Source organism: Leiobunum rupestre, chromosome 4 (genome assembly GCF_980474605.1).
Source record: "Leiobunum rupestre chromosome 4, qqLeiRupe1.1.hap1, whole genome shotgun sequence".
NCBI lineage: Eukaryota > Metazoa > Arthropoda > Arachnida > Opiliones > Sclerosomatidae > Leiobunum > Leiobunum rupestre.
Window position 1 is genome coordinate 17,084,818 of NC_143387.1, and position 16,948 is coordinate 17,101,765.

A 16,948-nucleotide genomic window follows, 5' to 3' on the forward strand; every position below is an offset into this window, starting at 1 on the left:
AGATGGCGCCCCTCCGCATTTTTCCCGGCAAGTAACTGAGCACCTCAACAACGAGTTTCCTGAAAGGTGGATAGGGAGAAATGGTCCAGTGCATTGGCCAGCAAGGTCACCTGACCTAACACCGCTGGATTATTTTCTCTGGGGATTCGTTAAAGCAAAGGTATACGCCACGCCCATTGAAACTAGGGAGGAACTCATTAGACGAATAATCAGTGCTTGCCGAGACGTCACACCAGAAATGGTAGAGAAAGCGTTTGAGAACTTAATTGTCCGCGCACAAACCTGTGTTGCAGCCAATGGTGATATTATTGAAAATGTTTTGTAAAAATTTATGTGAATAAAATATCTGCATTTAAAAACCAAACGTGTACATTTTTTAAGTGTGAAAACTCTACTACGTTTGTATTAGACTTGTTCCCTTTTCAATTATCGTTTCAAACAATCGTAATTTGGCTTCACCAACTTGTAAATTTTTCAAGCTCGAATTTTCACTGATAAATAAGTTGTTTTTCGTCGAGTGAACAATTTTTAAGGGTTTTCGATGACGGCCTACAACTTTATAATAGAAATTTTTTATCTCGCACCTAGTGGTCGAAAAATAATTTTTCAAAATTGGTGAAAAACATTACCGAAAACGCTCAAATTTCTCAAACTGATGTCCCCCGGTATAGAGAATTGACCTTCCAAATTTGAAATCGGTACTATAAATAGTTTTTGAAAAAAAACACTTTTCCGAGCAAAAAAAAAAGACCCTGTATATTTACCAACGATAACAAAGCATGGCAGCTAAACTTTATCTAGAAGAGAGAATATAAAAGATTTGACTGGTTAGGTCGGAGTCCGTAACCAAGAGAGAGAGTCCAGTGTCCCGACGTCCCTTATTTAGCGGGCCCCTCGGATGACGCTATCGGTCTCCAACCAATTGGCTGGAGAAGAAAGCCCACCAAGAAATCTTTGCGGACTCACGGTGGTGCAATAGTAAGCGTCACCTGTAACTTTACCCCGCTCTTAACCCTTCGGGTCACAGGTCGCCACTTTCGGAGAATTCCGAAGGTGGACGACGCGAGCGAGGATGAGTCATCCCTACCTTCCCCAGCAGCGATGGCCCAAAACAACGAGATGACTCTCTGAAGTAAAGGGAAAGGCTGTTAGGGACAAAGCCTACATTTGCGGATGCAAATACGGGCTTTACAGTATTTCGTTCCTGCTTAAGGTTTCAATTGGCTCTAACAGCATTCAAATCGAACCTGTAATGGCTTTGATCTAAATGTTCCTGTAAGTAATTTGTGAATTGGTGGTCAGTGAAAGGAATAATCTCTAATAAACTGAAAAAATAAAATTTAATTTTTTATATTTAATAAAACGTCCTGGCATCTAGTACACAACTTTGAAAAATTTTCGGGTAACTGAGACACATTTCTAAGGCGACATCTTTCACATACTTCTTTTCGACTTTCCACAAAATATATTTGAATACTTGAATCTACAATGGAAAAGTAGTTTAAAAACATTAGTAAAAGTTGGCAATATGTATTGAAAATGGATTTGCAACTCAGTGGGGTGGCCAGCAGGGGCACTAGTCTTCGGGAAACAAATAATTTTTTACCTACAACTTTTTTTTAATTTTTCAATTGTGTTTTTCCTTGAGTTCTTCGGTTTTCCATAAAAACTTGTTGAGATTAACGTTAATAGTAAGCGTAGGGAGCTGTTGGCTTGCTTGGAATTAAGGGCTGGTCACCACCCTCCTACATAGTATAGCCTAACCAGTTAAATTAATGGCATTAAAAGTTGTTAGATGACTGAGGCCTTGGGTTTTAGAATAGCTGATTATTATTATTATTATTACCAAAATCCTGACTACGCTACTGTTGCAACTTATACTAAAGCTTAAGTGATAGCAAAAAAAATTCCAGGTTTTGTATAGAAAAATACATTTTTAAAAAAGCTTTCAAACTATAAAATGATTGGTGAAATCAGGGTACTCTAAAAATATTACGTCAAAGTAAAAATAATTTTAACAACTTCTTTAAACCTATAGATTATGTGTTTTGGATTTAGAAATTATACATCAAATAGGTTATTTCAATTATTCATTTGATAACTAAAATTAGAACCTTACTAAGCTTTGACACAAATAACAATACAAAATTTTTTGGGATGTATTTTATAAAATTTCACCACAAATGAATTGCCCGAGGCAGAAATGAGAAAACTTGGAAATGTTTCATTTGTGAAACAGCTGACATTTAAAAAAAAATTCACTAAACCATTATAAGTCTTACCTTCATCTTCTACAAAATGAAGCACCATTTCTTTATGTATTTTGTCACTGGGATTAATAATTTCTACTGAAGAAGTTTGTAGTAAAAGATTTAAATCTGATGGATAGATGTTTTCTGTCAGTTCCTATGAAAGGATATATTAAATATGAGACATTGTCGGATACATTAATTACAACATCAGTGAATCCTATCCTTCCTGATAGAATATACACTTTCAGCAGGTTTTGATTTACATATTATGTTGGTATTAAGCAAAACTTACTTGCATACGAGGTATTGCTTCCTTGTTCATTGAGATTTTAATATCTAAATCTTTTAATTTCTGTGGTACATTTTGCTTGTCCAAAATTGTTTTAATTTTCTCAATAGTGGTAAATAAACTTTCTATAATTTTATTATCCCATTGCTTCGTTTGAATTGTTGATTTCTTTTTAAATAAACTCATATCTTCTATAATTATATTTAAAAGATTAGTGACTTATTTAATGAAGAAAAACAAGTGATTTCTTCAAAGGAACTACATCACTGACCCTGCTTGTTTTCCCAAAATTTACTGCTTATCTAGGTTCTGCATTGTGGCGACCTCACAATTTTGCGGCCGCTTTTGTAATTACTCTCAAGGTTGGAGAGGGTGTGGGATTTAATGGTTTGGCTAGAGGGCTGAAAATGGGGAAATCACAGGACTCAAGACTTCATGGCGAGACCCCCTGTGGCGGTTGGTATGTCTGCCCAAAACGAGACCCCCGCTGGGATATACCCCTTTCCATTCCACCCCAAATATTATATCTCATTTTCCCGATAGACTCACTGTTTGAAGTAGATAAGTTTCACTGTCTGTTTATTTTCATTTTGGAGCCTTTTTCTTCAAATTGATACAGTTAGAAACGGAATATTTTTTAATCGTTTTTTGCCCTCTTGCCCTTCTGTAATGGCGTTTCTTTTGTTTATGAATTGGTAAATACCTCCATAGTGCTTATGATTATCAACGAATTAAAAGTGAATGATTTCAATAGCTCTTTACTTGATAAAATTACTACCTGTATGATAATAGGAGGTATTCTCATGATGTCAGCAACCCTACAGTGAAAGGCTAGTGTCAACCCCCTTTCCCCCATCATCACCATGGTTTCCATCTTGTATAAATTTCACATGATTAAACAGAAACTCGTTTAGAAATAAAGCAGTGCTCTTATGTTTAGTAGCTGCGCGCAAATGTAGGCTACAAAGTGTGTGGCCCCTATATGATCGTAAGAAATGTCATATAATATAATAAAGTATTTAAGTATGCTGTTACGTTTGAATAAAATATTAACGGATTTTGTTCAGTTTTATATTTTTTTTACCTGACTTGACATATTTGTAAAACATATTCTAATAAATGAGAACTCCTTTATGAGTGAAAAGCTATAATAACATAGCGCAGAACAATAACTCAGAATTATAAAAGAATTTCATTCATTCTAAGGAATGGTGAATATCTTTTCTAAAAAACACACAAAATAGAGTAGCATTTATAAGAAGAATTATGCATAAAAAAAGTACCTAAAAATAAAATGTTTCGGATTTTATTTCATCTGATGAATAATATAATTATATATATATATCGGTCACAAAATTTAAGGTTTCCAAAACTAAACGATTAGGATAGTCATGGATAAAGTTGTGAACATGCCACTAGATATGGCTAATATATTAATTAGGCAATTAATTCCGTTCAAATGTTAAAATGCAAGTAGTAGAGCCACTATTCACGATCTAGATAAAGAAGTAAATGGACCACCTCTGAAAACCTTGTCCTAAATTGCCTTTATATTGTTTATTTTTCTCTTTCTCCATTTTTCAATAAAAATTAGACCCTGATTTCATATAACAGCCGGCTGTGGTTTAAAAATTTTAACCTTCTTCCGATCATGGATTCACAAGAGCTTCTAAAACTTCTTCTCTTACTTCTCTACATAAAAAAAACCAAGACAGAGAGGATTATCATGTCTACCTAAAAACTGTATACAATAGTGCACTTGGAGTACACGTGCCTCTGGACCAGATGCAGGTTTTTTCCTAGAAGTGTCCATTTAGAGACTCAATATGAAACATTCTTTTGCGAAGTTCTACCAAAATACCTAAATGGACTCCACTATCTAATCTTCCTAACAAACATAACCCCCTGAGTATTAACGAAACTCTTATATGTCCGTTTCTACCCTGGTGCCATCGCTATTTAAAAAACGAACTACAACTCAATTTCTTTTTTAAATGGGTGGTGATATAGTTCCTTTAAAGCATCTAAAAATATGCCTAATATAATTTAAAATGTTAAAATCTTAATCATGCATCATGTACAATGTAGGTAATCATACTATATTTTGAATCTGGATGGTACACCCGAACTTCTTCGGCAAGATGAGGTAAAATTGGTGCTAAGTACTGGTTTGTAACTTCCAAAACATGAAACAAAGCAGTTTGACAAGAGCGTCTCTTCAAAGAATTTTTAATATCACAATAAAGCCTAAATAAAATTTTAAAGATACCATTAAGGATTAATTAAGTTATCTATGCTATTATAAGACAAAAATAAAAACTATTTGTAAATAAAGGGTTATTAGGTATAGGTTGTGCAAGTGGAAACAATAATAGATAACTTATCAAACTGTGTTGAATTAAGGACATTTTATATAAGGACAATTTTTTTAAATTTTGATTGAGTTAAATTTTTTAATATTCAATAATATATTTAATTAACCCATACTCAGTAAAATTACAATAAAATTACTAACCTGTCTTTAACCACTGGGAAGTAGAATGCTGACAACCTATTTACAAAGAAATGAATGAGGTGATAACAGACTGCTCCAAATTTCATTGAATTATAAGAATCCCTAACCTAGAAAATTGTTTAAGTATTAATATAACTTCAAATGTGTTTCACATTTTACATGTGAGAGCAATTTCTGCCACAGTCTCTCCCCTTTCCACTGAAGCCCAGGTGCGGAACAATGGGTTGGGGAAGGGGGAAATTATGAATATATGATATACAGTGGCGCCGCCAGGATTTTTTCCAACGCAGGCACTACAATTTGGGGCCCTCTCTTGCCCACCAATTTTCAGGGCTTATCACCTACCCATTCAAAACTATCACGCCCCTGAAATAGTTTTTTAATAGATCCAGATTGGCTCTTAATTATAGTCTCTTCCATTTTGCGTTTTATCCGCTTATGGAAACCAGACGGGGTTTTTCTCAAACTCATTTTAAACTAGGTTGTCTCAAAATTTAATCCTACACTATTTTACAATATTTATATATATAATTCAACTATGATCGTGAGTTCTAAATTGCTGCTTTATCGTACGAAAACAGACTAGAAAATGAAGATATATGAAAATGGTAAGGGATTTTTGAAATAGGCTCTACAAACCTAAAAACAGACTGTTAACAAAAACGAGAAAATGAGTGACCCTTTTTGTAATTGAAATAATACACAACATGTCTACATCTCTGCCACTGACAGTCATTTCAAAATAGTGGTCAAAATATTGTAACAGAAGTAGTATTCTATATTTATAAAATTTTCATTAGCTTACGTATTTAGGCCTAGCTAAATTCCTACCTTTGCCCATTATTATTTTATTTAATGTACACGCCCACCAAACTATGATTGGTCTGACAGCTGATATCATCGCCCATCCCCAGGAGGCGCTGTAATTCTCTGGAATATATATATTGAGGAGTCTAAAAGGTCGCGTGTGGAGTTCAGGAGAAGTAGCCAAGGGGAATAGGACTGGCAGTATTTTATTTAGTTAATTAAGGGAAGGCTAGAGTAGCCAGTCCCGCATCACCATCTTAGTTGTCTTCCGCGTAGCCCGACAACCCTCTAGCGTTATTGCTCACTTGTAGTTCGTTCTTACTGACGAGACAGAGTTCTTTTCCATTATTCCGAATATGGCCCTTCGTAGTTTGGTGAGTGTTAACTTTTCCTTTTGTTAAAGCTTTTGGATGTTAAAAATAACATCTTTAAAAGTAATGTTTTTGTGTACAAATTTGCCTTATAACCTATTCTTTGATTAGGATGGTTTACGATACAAATAAAAATACTTGAACCCTGGAGGCCTTGCGTTGACCCCATTTATTTAATCCTAAAATTTCGAACCCAGGCTTACTGAGAACCTAATCGGTTACAATATAGTGAAGATAACTATATACAAGCCTTAAATCTAGTCACAAGATAGCTTGTTGTTGGTTTATTTTTCTCTGTCGCACCTGTGCGATTTCATGTTTCATCTAGTGACGCGCGTAACTCCCCCTCAGCGGGAGGAGAAGTGACGGCCGCGTAAGGCAACCGTTGTGTTTATGCTTATGCGCAAACCCCCTGGTATTATACAATGGGTATTATCCTTTTTAAATGGAGTAAATATAAACCCATAAAATATGTGCATTAGTTGAGAGTCACAAGTTGGAAATGTTTCAGCAATTTCTCTATTAATTTGGCTACGGAAAATTAACCAATATTAAAAAATAGGGCCCCCTTTTTTAATAAATTTGGGGCCCCCTCTAGTTTTCCACGTAGGCACGTGCCTATTGCTGGTGGCGCCACTGATGATATATGTAATGGTGAACAAGTTACACTAACATTATTATGAAAGCTGTTTAAGAGATGTAAAATATACTTGTCCACTGGCAGCATATCAATGTATGCTACACGGTTTTCTTCAATTTTGAAATCGTTCAAATTTCCAAGAATGAATCTAAAAGTATTTCTTATCTAGAATAAATAAAATTTTATACTTCTAAATTAATTTAAAATAAACAAAGTTTATATTTATGACAAAAGTGATAACAAACTTAAGTGTGTGTGAAGATTTTTAAGTAATTTAAGTGGAAGGCTATTTGCCATATCAAAAAGGTTCTAAGCCAATCTTAACTACGGAAATGAGCAAAAGCAACCTAAGACCGAAAAGTGTGTCAGCCCTACCTTCGCACCTTTTGAAATATCTACTGAGGGCAGGTTTCACCATCGACTACAAAGCCAACTAGATGGCCATGTTAGCGTTCTCTTTGGTCTATAGGTTAGTTTGTCTTGGCGCAATTTTCTCTCCTCATTACTAGCGCATAAATAAAAGTTCTACAACGCCACACTTACAAGGAGACTAGCCGAGGTGTTACACACCGATTTTGTTCAAACTCAGGGGATTTGTAGACCTTCATGTAACTTGAAAAATCCTAAAGGGATTTTATTCAATGGGCAATGGGTTTGCCATGGCAACGAAAAATGTTTTTGACAACATAAAATAACATGGGATTTTGACCAATTTCCCTGTGAAGAAAAATTTAAAAAATTGATAAAAATGTGACAATTTTTTTCGTCAATTTTTATCATTTTTTTTAAAGTTTTTTAATTTTAATTTTTTTCAATTTTGTAAAATGTTTCACATGGGGGAATCGGTCAAAATCCCATGTTATTTTCAATAAGAAAATTTCCGTTTTAGGTTGTCAAAAACATTTTTCGTATGCCCATTGAATAAAATCCCTTTAGGATTTTTCAAGTTACATGAAGGTCTACAAAATCGGTGTGTAACACCTCGGGTAGTCTCCTTGTAAGTGGCGCAGGGGTGGAATTTTTTTAAAGTTTGGTGATAGTTTCTTTAGCCTCTCCTAAAATAATAGAGGATTTCCTGTTTCTATTTATTAGCTGCGCATATCTCCCTCGGGTTGTAATAACTCTTTAATTATATTCCATAACTGTTTGTCCATTAGTCCAAATAATTATCCATGAACTGACATAGAATTGACACAAAGAAAAAGATAAGCAACGGCATTGAGAAAAATTTACCAATCAAAAACCTAGAACACATATTAGACCTAATGGCTCCATAAAATGTGTAGTCATTCTAGAAGTGGTTTTCTATAAAGTTTAACACATTGAAGATAGGGTACTGACACATTTACAAAATATTTTATAAGTTTAATGTAATTTATACTTCCTTCTTTAGCATAGTCGTCGTAAAAACCTTCCTCACTGGGATCAATAATAACACAACTATTTTGAATTCACAAATTAGAAAAAAATATTTTAACTTGTACTTACTTTACTTACATTACTGTGGCTTTCTTTTAAAAGTGTAGGTGAAACTTCAATATTTTCATGGCTTGAACCATAATAAGCAACCCACCATCGCAAAGTATCAACACCAAAAGGTACTTGCTTATTGATCTGCGAAAATAAATATTACCTCTTATACACATGTATAGTATTCATTTATTTGAATTATAAATACAGGTTAGGATGTCATTTTACACAAACTAACAGCAAAGTTTATAAATTAAACATGTAGTGTACTATTTAGAATTTTCATGAGCCATCTAATTTCTTTCGCTTTCTACCCCCCCCCCCTCGCGAGGATGTAAATAGTTAAGTAACGTGGTTATAATAACTACCTGACTTATTTGGCCACTTTACTAGGCACATTGAAAAAAGTGTGGCGAAGAGAGGATCAATAAAAAGTTTATCTCACAGTGGGCTGTTGCGTCATGGGTGATGCATCGATGACATATCACTATGAAAAGCCCTGGACAAGGGTAAATTCGACCAAGCACCCTTTTTTTTAAAATTACACACTAACAGAGGACATCAGAGATCTCTGCGTATCAGACAGTGAAGAGGTCTAAGGCATGGTGGCGCAGATAAATCTTCACCACTGCAAAGCAGCTTCTTCTGTACTTTGTCGAGGGCTTGCTAAGAAACAAATTGATGTTGCTCTTATTCAGGAACCTTGGAATGCCAAGGGGAGAATCCTTGGTCCTAATAATGCCGGTAATGTCTATTATGACTATAACTCCGTTTCACCTAGAGCTTGTGTATTGGTACGCAAGGACATTCATGCCCTTCCGTTCTCAATCTATCACTCTAGGGACACCTCCATGGTTAAAATCATTTCCTCTACTACTGTTGGGAATGATGAACTCATGCTGGCATCTGCTTACTGATGCTCTCCCTTCCATAAACTGCAACCTTGTACCTCTTCGTGGTGGAAGGGAGTAACAGGTGAAGGGGCAACCCTCCATGCTGGCCAACTAAGGCTCTGCTTCTTCCTTAAGCTAAGGTGTAAGGTATCGTGCTGAGGGCTGAATGGTACCGGGGAAGCGTAAATACGGTATAATGAATGATCCCCTCGGGGAACCAGGCGAAACCCCGTTGTAATTAGCCCTCCGCCCGGTCAGAGGATTAAGGGCGGTGACCTTCTACTTTCCTCTTTTCTCGTGGGACCAATAATGGATGCACAACAAAAAAAACAAAAAAACAAAAACCAGGCAAGGGATCGAAAGAACCCGGACTTAAGAAAGGGGAGGATTCGAAAGGACCCAAACCAAAGCAGGGGGAAGGTTTGAAAGGACCCAACCCAAAACAAGGGGAGGGCTCGAAAGAACCCACCCTTAAGCAAGAGGGACTCTCCACAAATAGAACCCGGCCTAGCCTTCAAGGGTCTGCCTCCGGCAAGACCCAGCTGGCGAAGGAAGGGATCAATGGGGAAGCGTCCCTCAATAAAAACCAAAAGCGTAATCGCCGCCGCCGTGAAAAGCAAAGGTCAGGGGAGGTCTCCAATAAGGAAGACCCTCCTCCTACGCGAGGCAAGAGACCAAGGGGGGACGAAACTCCGGACTCCCAGTCTCAGGTCTCCAAAAGGTCTAAGGTCCACGACCAGACCTATAGTGAGACCTTAAACTCTATTAAGATGGCCTTCACTATTGATGGCTATCCCATGAAGACCATCTCTGAAGAAGAGATGGGCACCATCCAGCGAAGGATTCTGGAGAGGATAGATGGGATACCCTTGGGGGACCCTCTACCTAGATTCTGGAGTTTTAAGCTGGAAGGAGGAGCAGTACACTACCTGTCTAAGGATGTGTCTACTGCAGAGTGGTTGGGGAAGGAGTTTGACCAGAACGAATTGGTTCCTGTTGGTCTGTTACCTTCATTACTGAAAGTAATGACCCGGGTCATTACTTTCAGTAATGAAGGTAACAGACCTGCCGAAAACATTCAAGGTCGCCTTCCGCACCATGGATGTGTATACGAAGGACGCTAATGTCCTTCTACGCAGACTCAAGACTTTCAACAGCGCGTTGAATACGCAATGCTGGAAGATAGTCAACAAGTCTGAGGTTCCGACTGCCATCCGCTGGATTTTTCAGATGGATGGAGAGTCGGTCAAGGCCATCAGGGAAGCAGGTTTTAGAGCTGAAACCGGCTTGGACAGGGGTTTCTTCAAGATACTCTTTGATCCAAGCACGGGCAGCTCGAAGGACCCAACCAACCTGGAGGGCTCTTCGCCGAATAGGGAACAATCCGAGGTCTCGGAGATGGAAGACGAGATTCTAGCCATTGGGGAATCTGGAGAGGAAACTCTCACAGAGGACCTTAAGGCTATTGACTTGTCCGATATCAACGAGATCAAGGAGGATGCTCATATGGAGGGAGCAACAGGGGGGCAGGCTGGTGGGAGTGATGTGGCCTCCACATCTTCCACTCGGTACGGCTTGGCAGAACTGGCCAGCAACCAAGTTAACCCCACCCAAACATGAGTTTGAAGGTGCTGCAGATCAATCTGCACCACTGTAAGGCAGCCTCTGCTGTACTCTGCAGAAGGTTTGACAAGGAGAGCTTCGACGTCGCTCTCATACAGGAGCCATGGACTGCCAATGGAAAGATAGTTGGTCTCCAAAATGCAGACACCACAAGTCAATCCGCGATGCCAAGAAGGCTTCGTGGAGGGACTTGTGGTGCCTGCCAATCTCGTTGTTCCACCAAGGCACTAACCTTGGCCGGTTGCCAGGCTTTGCTGGACAATTGCGGTGATAGGAGTCGATAATGGACTGTTGAAGAAGGCTTCGTGGAGGGACTTCTGTGAGAACATAGCGGATGTTCCCAGTACGGCCAAATTAATGAAAATTTTGGCACATGATAATACTAAGCATCTTGACACCATTAAGTTGAAAGATGGTAGTTTTTCCACTTCTGGTAAGGACACTCTGACACATATGTTAGACGTACACTTTCCGGACTCTAAGCTCACCAGCAATGGTGGAAATGGTGGCAATGGCACTCGCCCTTTGAGGATCAATCGAACCAAAAGGGAAGATTGGGCAGTGGCGAATAAGGTCGTCACGCATTCTAGACTTATATGGGCTGTAAAGTCATTTAAACCCTTTAAGTCCCCGGGCCTGGATGGGATTTTTCCTATCCTCTTACAGGAGAGCAGTGATATTCTATGCCCTCTGCTGCTGAGAATCTACAGGGCTTGTATTGCTCTAGGGCATTTACCTAGCACCTGGAAGCTGTCTCAAGCAATCTTCATACCCAAGCCTGGTAAATCTGATTACGTGGAAGCTAAGGCATTTAGGCCAATTAGTCTTACCTCTTTTCTCCTAAAAATTTAGGAGAAAATGGTGGACAACTATATTAGAAAGGAGCAGTAGCGGCGCTAAGGTTTTTTCACAGGTGGGCTAATTATTTTGTGGCCCCTAAGAATTTTGTGGCCCTTACAACCATGGAGTGTAGCTACACTCCATTTTACAAATTTCGTGACCCCTCTATGACCTTGTATCCGACCTGGAGGGGAAACGTGCACGTCCGGGGTATTTCCCTAAATTCCCTTTCTTTTCTTTCTATTGTCCGTTCAACTTTCTCTCAATTTCCGCTACCTTCCTCCCGAATCTATCTGTTTATGGTCTACTATCTTATTGAGTAAACAAATTGATTTTGAAAGTTTTTTTTCCAGAACAACTTTTCTTGGCAATAAAACCAATTTCTAGAGATAAAGAAAATTCATACATTCAAATATGTGGCCTCTTAATTATAAATATGTGGCCCTTTTAATATAAATATGTGGCCCCTCTCACAAATGCAGGGGGGCTAAAGCCCACTTCAGCCCACCCTTAGCGCCGCTACTGGAGAGGAGGTTCTTTGCAACTCTCCTCTGTCGGCTGCGCAGCAAGACTATCAGAAAGGCAGGTCTACTAAGACCGCCCTGCATGGTATCAGCAGCTGCCTGGAGAAGGCAATTGAGCACAAGGAAATTGCGCTAGCAGTTTTTCTTGATATTTGTTAAACTAACTCACTGATAATATAAACTAAACTCAGTAAATAAAGACATAATCATTAAGAATAATTAAGTGTTTAATAAATAAAACGGGTTAAAATTAACTACATCTTAATACATCATAAGCTCAAGGCAGACTAACCAGGCTGAACTTCTTAACAAACAGGTTTAGAAAAAACGCTCGGCAGTGCTGCCATGTTAACTGTTAAATATTTCCATTTAGTCGAATAGCTAAGTACACTCAACACTCCCTCTTACTTAGATATTCTATAATTAACTTGATTATTTCAAATTTAACATCATTAGAAAAATATTGAATTTTCTTCTTGGTAATATTTTAGTAAATAAATCTGCCAAATTGTCGTTGGTTCTTACAAACTCTATTGTGAACAAATGTTTGGAAATATAGTCTCTAACACAATGGTATCTAATGTCTATATGTTTAGTTCTGTTATTCTCTATACAGTTCTAGGAAAAACAAATCGCTGACTGGTTGTCACACTGGATAACCGGGCTTTGATAATTAAGCTCATTCTGACACAGCGGTAAAATTTCTTGAATAATACGATCCAACCAGATTATTTCCTTTGAAGCTTCGGATACTGCCATATATTCAGATTCCATTGTTGACTGTGCAACTGAGTCCTGTTTGGTAGACCGCCATAAAATAGAGTTCTTTCCAATTTGGACAATATATCCAGTTGTGGACTTTCTGTCATCAATGTCGGAACCCCATGAAGCATCACTGAACGCATTGATTTTCAAAATATTTATTGAGCTATAATTTAAGCAATAATCTTTTGTTGAGCAAACGTATTTCAAAACATGTAATGCATAGTTATAATGCTTTTCTCCTGGCCTTGATTGAAATCTTGCTAGGTGGGAAACCACATATGCAATATCTGGACGAGTTCGTTGGGAAAGATATAACAATATGCCAATAATCTTTCTATATGCTGTTTCAATTTGTGGGTCATCTGACGAATCCTGATTAGTTAGGATTATACCAGGTGGTAATGGTGTTCCCAATCTATCATCTTCTACAATAGCGAAATCTTTGGTGATCTTCTCTATATAACTACGCTGATGAATCCTTAGTTTCCCTTTTTCAGAAAAATCAAACTCCACTCCTAAGAAATTTCGTAATTCTCCTAGGTCGACTATTCCAAAATTTTCTTTCAGTATTCTACGTATGTTTGCCATAACATTCTGATTACGGGTTAAAACAATGATATCATCAACATAAACTATTATAATTCCATCCAACCCAAAATGGTATATACAGTTACATCCAAGTAATTTCTTCATTCCACCTCCAATTAAAGTTTTATCAAGTTCATTGAACCACTGACGACCGCTCTGTTTTAGGCCGTATAAAGCTTTTCTAAGTAACCAAACATGATCTTCTTTACCAGGAAATAAAAAACCTTTAGGTTGGGACATGTATATATTCTCTTCTAGCTCGCCATATAAATAAGCACATTTCACATCGAAATGTCTATGATGCCAGCCCATACAAATAGCAAATATAAAAATAAATAGGCGTATAAGACTAAAGTTGACCACAGGTGCATATACATGATGATAATCCAATGCATATTGTTGTGAAAAACCTTGAGCGACTAAACGTGCTTTATATTTTACAATTTCTCCTTCTGAATTCTTTTTCAAGGCGTATACCCAGCGACTACCTACTATTTTCCTATTGTCTGGTTTTGGTACCAATTCGTATACTTCACGTTCTTTAATTGTATCCAATTCAGCTGTCATTGCATCATTCCAATTTTCTGATTCGGGACTATTTACCGCCTCTTCAAACATCTCTGGAACTTCTACGCAGTGGACCTCCATGTTCTTGGCTGATATATTAACATGAAAACTGTGAAATATCAACTTCTAGACCCTTTTCTTCAAAATAATCCAGTAATTCAGCTTCGGAGCGAATTCTCACTTTTTGGTCATCATAATAATACACGTCAATTCTGCCTTTGGTTGCTCCTTTTTGTCGTGTTTTTTCTTCTCTTCTCCACCCTCTTGGGACATGAGTTTTTCTAAGAACATCATATGGCGTAGTATCTGGTTGGACTATAACTGGCTTACTCTGTAACTCTTGAGTAACTGACTCAACTTCCCTCTCAGGAACTACATGTCTTTCATTGACTACTTCACTTTCATCTTTCTCCTCACAATTTTGTATCCTAGGCCAATAATCATTATAAACATAGTTATAAATCTCTTCTTTCGTTTCATTTAACTCATTTACGCCAAGCTTATCCTCGTTAAATGTTACGTGCTTAGTCTCAATAACTCTGCGCTCCCTTGGATACCAAACTCTATAGCCTTTAGTCTGATTCGCATAGCCCACCATCACTCCTAATTTAGCTCTATTTGATAATTTACTTCTGTGAGGTTTTGGAATATAAGTAAATGCCAAGCAGCCATATCTCTTCATATGCTTCACTGATGGTTTATATCCTGACCATTTCTCTTCTGGTACTATTTCAGGAATTTTTGAATGGGGTAGGCGATTTAACATATATACGCTTGCATGAAGAGCCTCCCCCCAAAGTTCTTGAGGTAACTGTGCATCTTCTATTAATGTGCGGGTGCTATCCATTATCGTCTCGTTATACCTTTCGGCTACTCCATTCATTTCAGAACTATAGGTATTTGTTCGCTCCATGTGAATACCATCTCTCTTCAAATTCTCTTCAAAATAACCAGCACAGTACTCCATACCGTTATCAGTACGAAGCCTCTAAAGCCTTTTGCCTGTCTGTCTCTCTCTCTGCCCAATTTTTATAAAGTAAAAATTCTGGAAGACCTCATCTTTACTTTGCAAGGTGTAAATACTGGCTCTTCTTGAAAAATCGTCAATAAACGAAACAAAATACCGTGCGCCTCCCTGTGAGGCAACAGGTGCATTTCCCCAAACATCACTATGAACAAGTTCTAAAACTGCCTTTGTAGTTATGCAATCTTTACCTATGGCTGGGGCCTTTGTCGCTTTTAATATTCTACAGGAGTTACAAATCTCCATATTTCCCTTTAATTCTTGTAAACCATTTACCATTTTATTCATAAATAACATCCCTAAGGTAAACTAATTCTTCACCCCTTTGGGTTTTTACCATCAATGCTACATCACCTCTACCTATTGCCTTAGCTTGACCTTGCGCTATGTCAATAGGAGTCTCAATTTCTCTATAGTTATAAAGCCAATCCCGCTTGTTGCAAAAATTGTGTGTTGCAGCGGAATCATAAACCCAAGAATCCTTATCTTCCTCTACAGATAAACGTGCGGAGGCATATAATGACTTTGCCTTAGATTGAAAATGTTGGCCTCTTTAACTTCCCCTTCCATTATTTCTAAGTTGGGTTCTAGAATTTGTTCTACAGAACCTTGCAATATGCCCAATTCTATGGCAATTTGAACATTTTTCTTGATTAGTATCGTTATCTTTACAGTCTTTTGCAAAATGTCCCGACTTGTTAAAATTAAAACAGATGACTTCATGTCTTCTATTTCCATTATAATCTTGTCTTCCACCTCTGTTAGAATTACTAAAATTCCTCTTACTTGGTTGTGCTGAGGACGCATACCCAGACTACTGGGTTACGGTTTCTCCAGCTTCTTCATTTGCAACTCTTTTTTGCCTTTCATATTCGGAAATGAGTAAACTCTTCACTTTATCAGTTGTAAAGTCTTTATCATCAACTGCGTAGGCACGGACCACAGTATTTTCATATTGCTTTGGGAGTCGATGTATCATCTGGTAAGCTACTTCATCGTCACTCAACTTCTTTCCAGCTAATTCCAATTGCTCGGCCACGCTTATAATTCTTGCCAAAAATACAGACTGATTCAGGTGGATTATAACGCAAACTCACAAATTCTGATCTAAGTGCTGCAATGCGGGCTCTAGACTTGGGTTCATAGATGTCAGCTAATGCCCTCCAAACCTTTATAGCTGAATCATATTGTGCTACTATTCGTTTATGTTGATCATCAACAGCCAGGGATATTCTTGCTAAAGCTTTCTGTGATCTAAATAAATGCCGCTCCCTCTCTTCAGGTGTTGCTGTGCTCCCAACAACATCAGTCCTAGCAACAATACCCCATAATCCACAATCTAACAATGCCATTCTCATATCTAACTTCCATCTCTCATAATTAACATCATTTAACTTCTTGAATGATAAATAATTTGAATCTTGCTCCAAGTGATCCACCATCTTGAAAAAAAAACGTCTTCTTAAACGCCAACTGAAACCCTAAACACTAACCCTTGGACCTAACCACGAGGTTTGCTACCATGTTAAACTAACTCACTGATAATATAAACTAAACTCAGTAAATAAAGACATAATCATTAAGAATAATAAAGAGTTTAATAAATAAAATGGGTTAAAATTAACTACATCTTAATACATCATAAGCTCAAGGCAGACTAACCAGGCTGAACTTCTTAACAAACAGGTTTAGAAAAAACGCTCGGCAGTGCTGCCATGTTAACTGTTAAATATTTCCATTTAGTCGAATAGCTAAGTACACTCAACAATATTGAAGGAGC

General features: G+C 37.6%; 1 protein-coding gene across 4 annotated transcripts in view; it reads right to left on the reverse strand.

Annotated features, from left to right (window-relative positions):
* Positions 1–1,321: 1,321 nt before the first annotated feature.
* The window catches only part of IleRS-m (Isoleucyl-tRNA synthetase, mitochondrial), a 60,548-nt gene continuing 44,921 nt past the window's right edge, over positions 1,322–16,948 (reverse strand). For all 4 annotated transcript variants that reach the window (XM_090171256.1, XM_090171254.1, XM_090171255.1 and 1 more), the window contains 7 exons: positions 8,363–8,488; positions 6,908–7,039; positions 5,057–5,163; positions 4,640–4,788; positions 2,545–2,732; positions 2,283–2,406; positions 1,322–1,483 (listed from right to left, as the gene is read on the reverse strand). In XM_090171256.1, the coding sequence (XP_090027382.1) occupies positions 1,341–1,483; positions 2,283–2,406; positions 2,545–2,732; positions 4,640–4,788; positions 5,057–5,163; positions 6,908–7,039; positions 8,363–8,488 (969 nt within the window). In that variant the 3' untranslated portion in view covers positions 1,322–1,340. The remainder of the gene's footprint in view (positions 1,484–2,282; positions 2,407–2,544; positions 2,733–4,639; positions 4,789–5,056; positions 5,164–6,907; positions 7,040–8,362; positions 8,489–16,948) is intronic.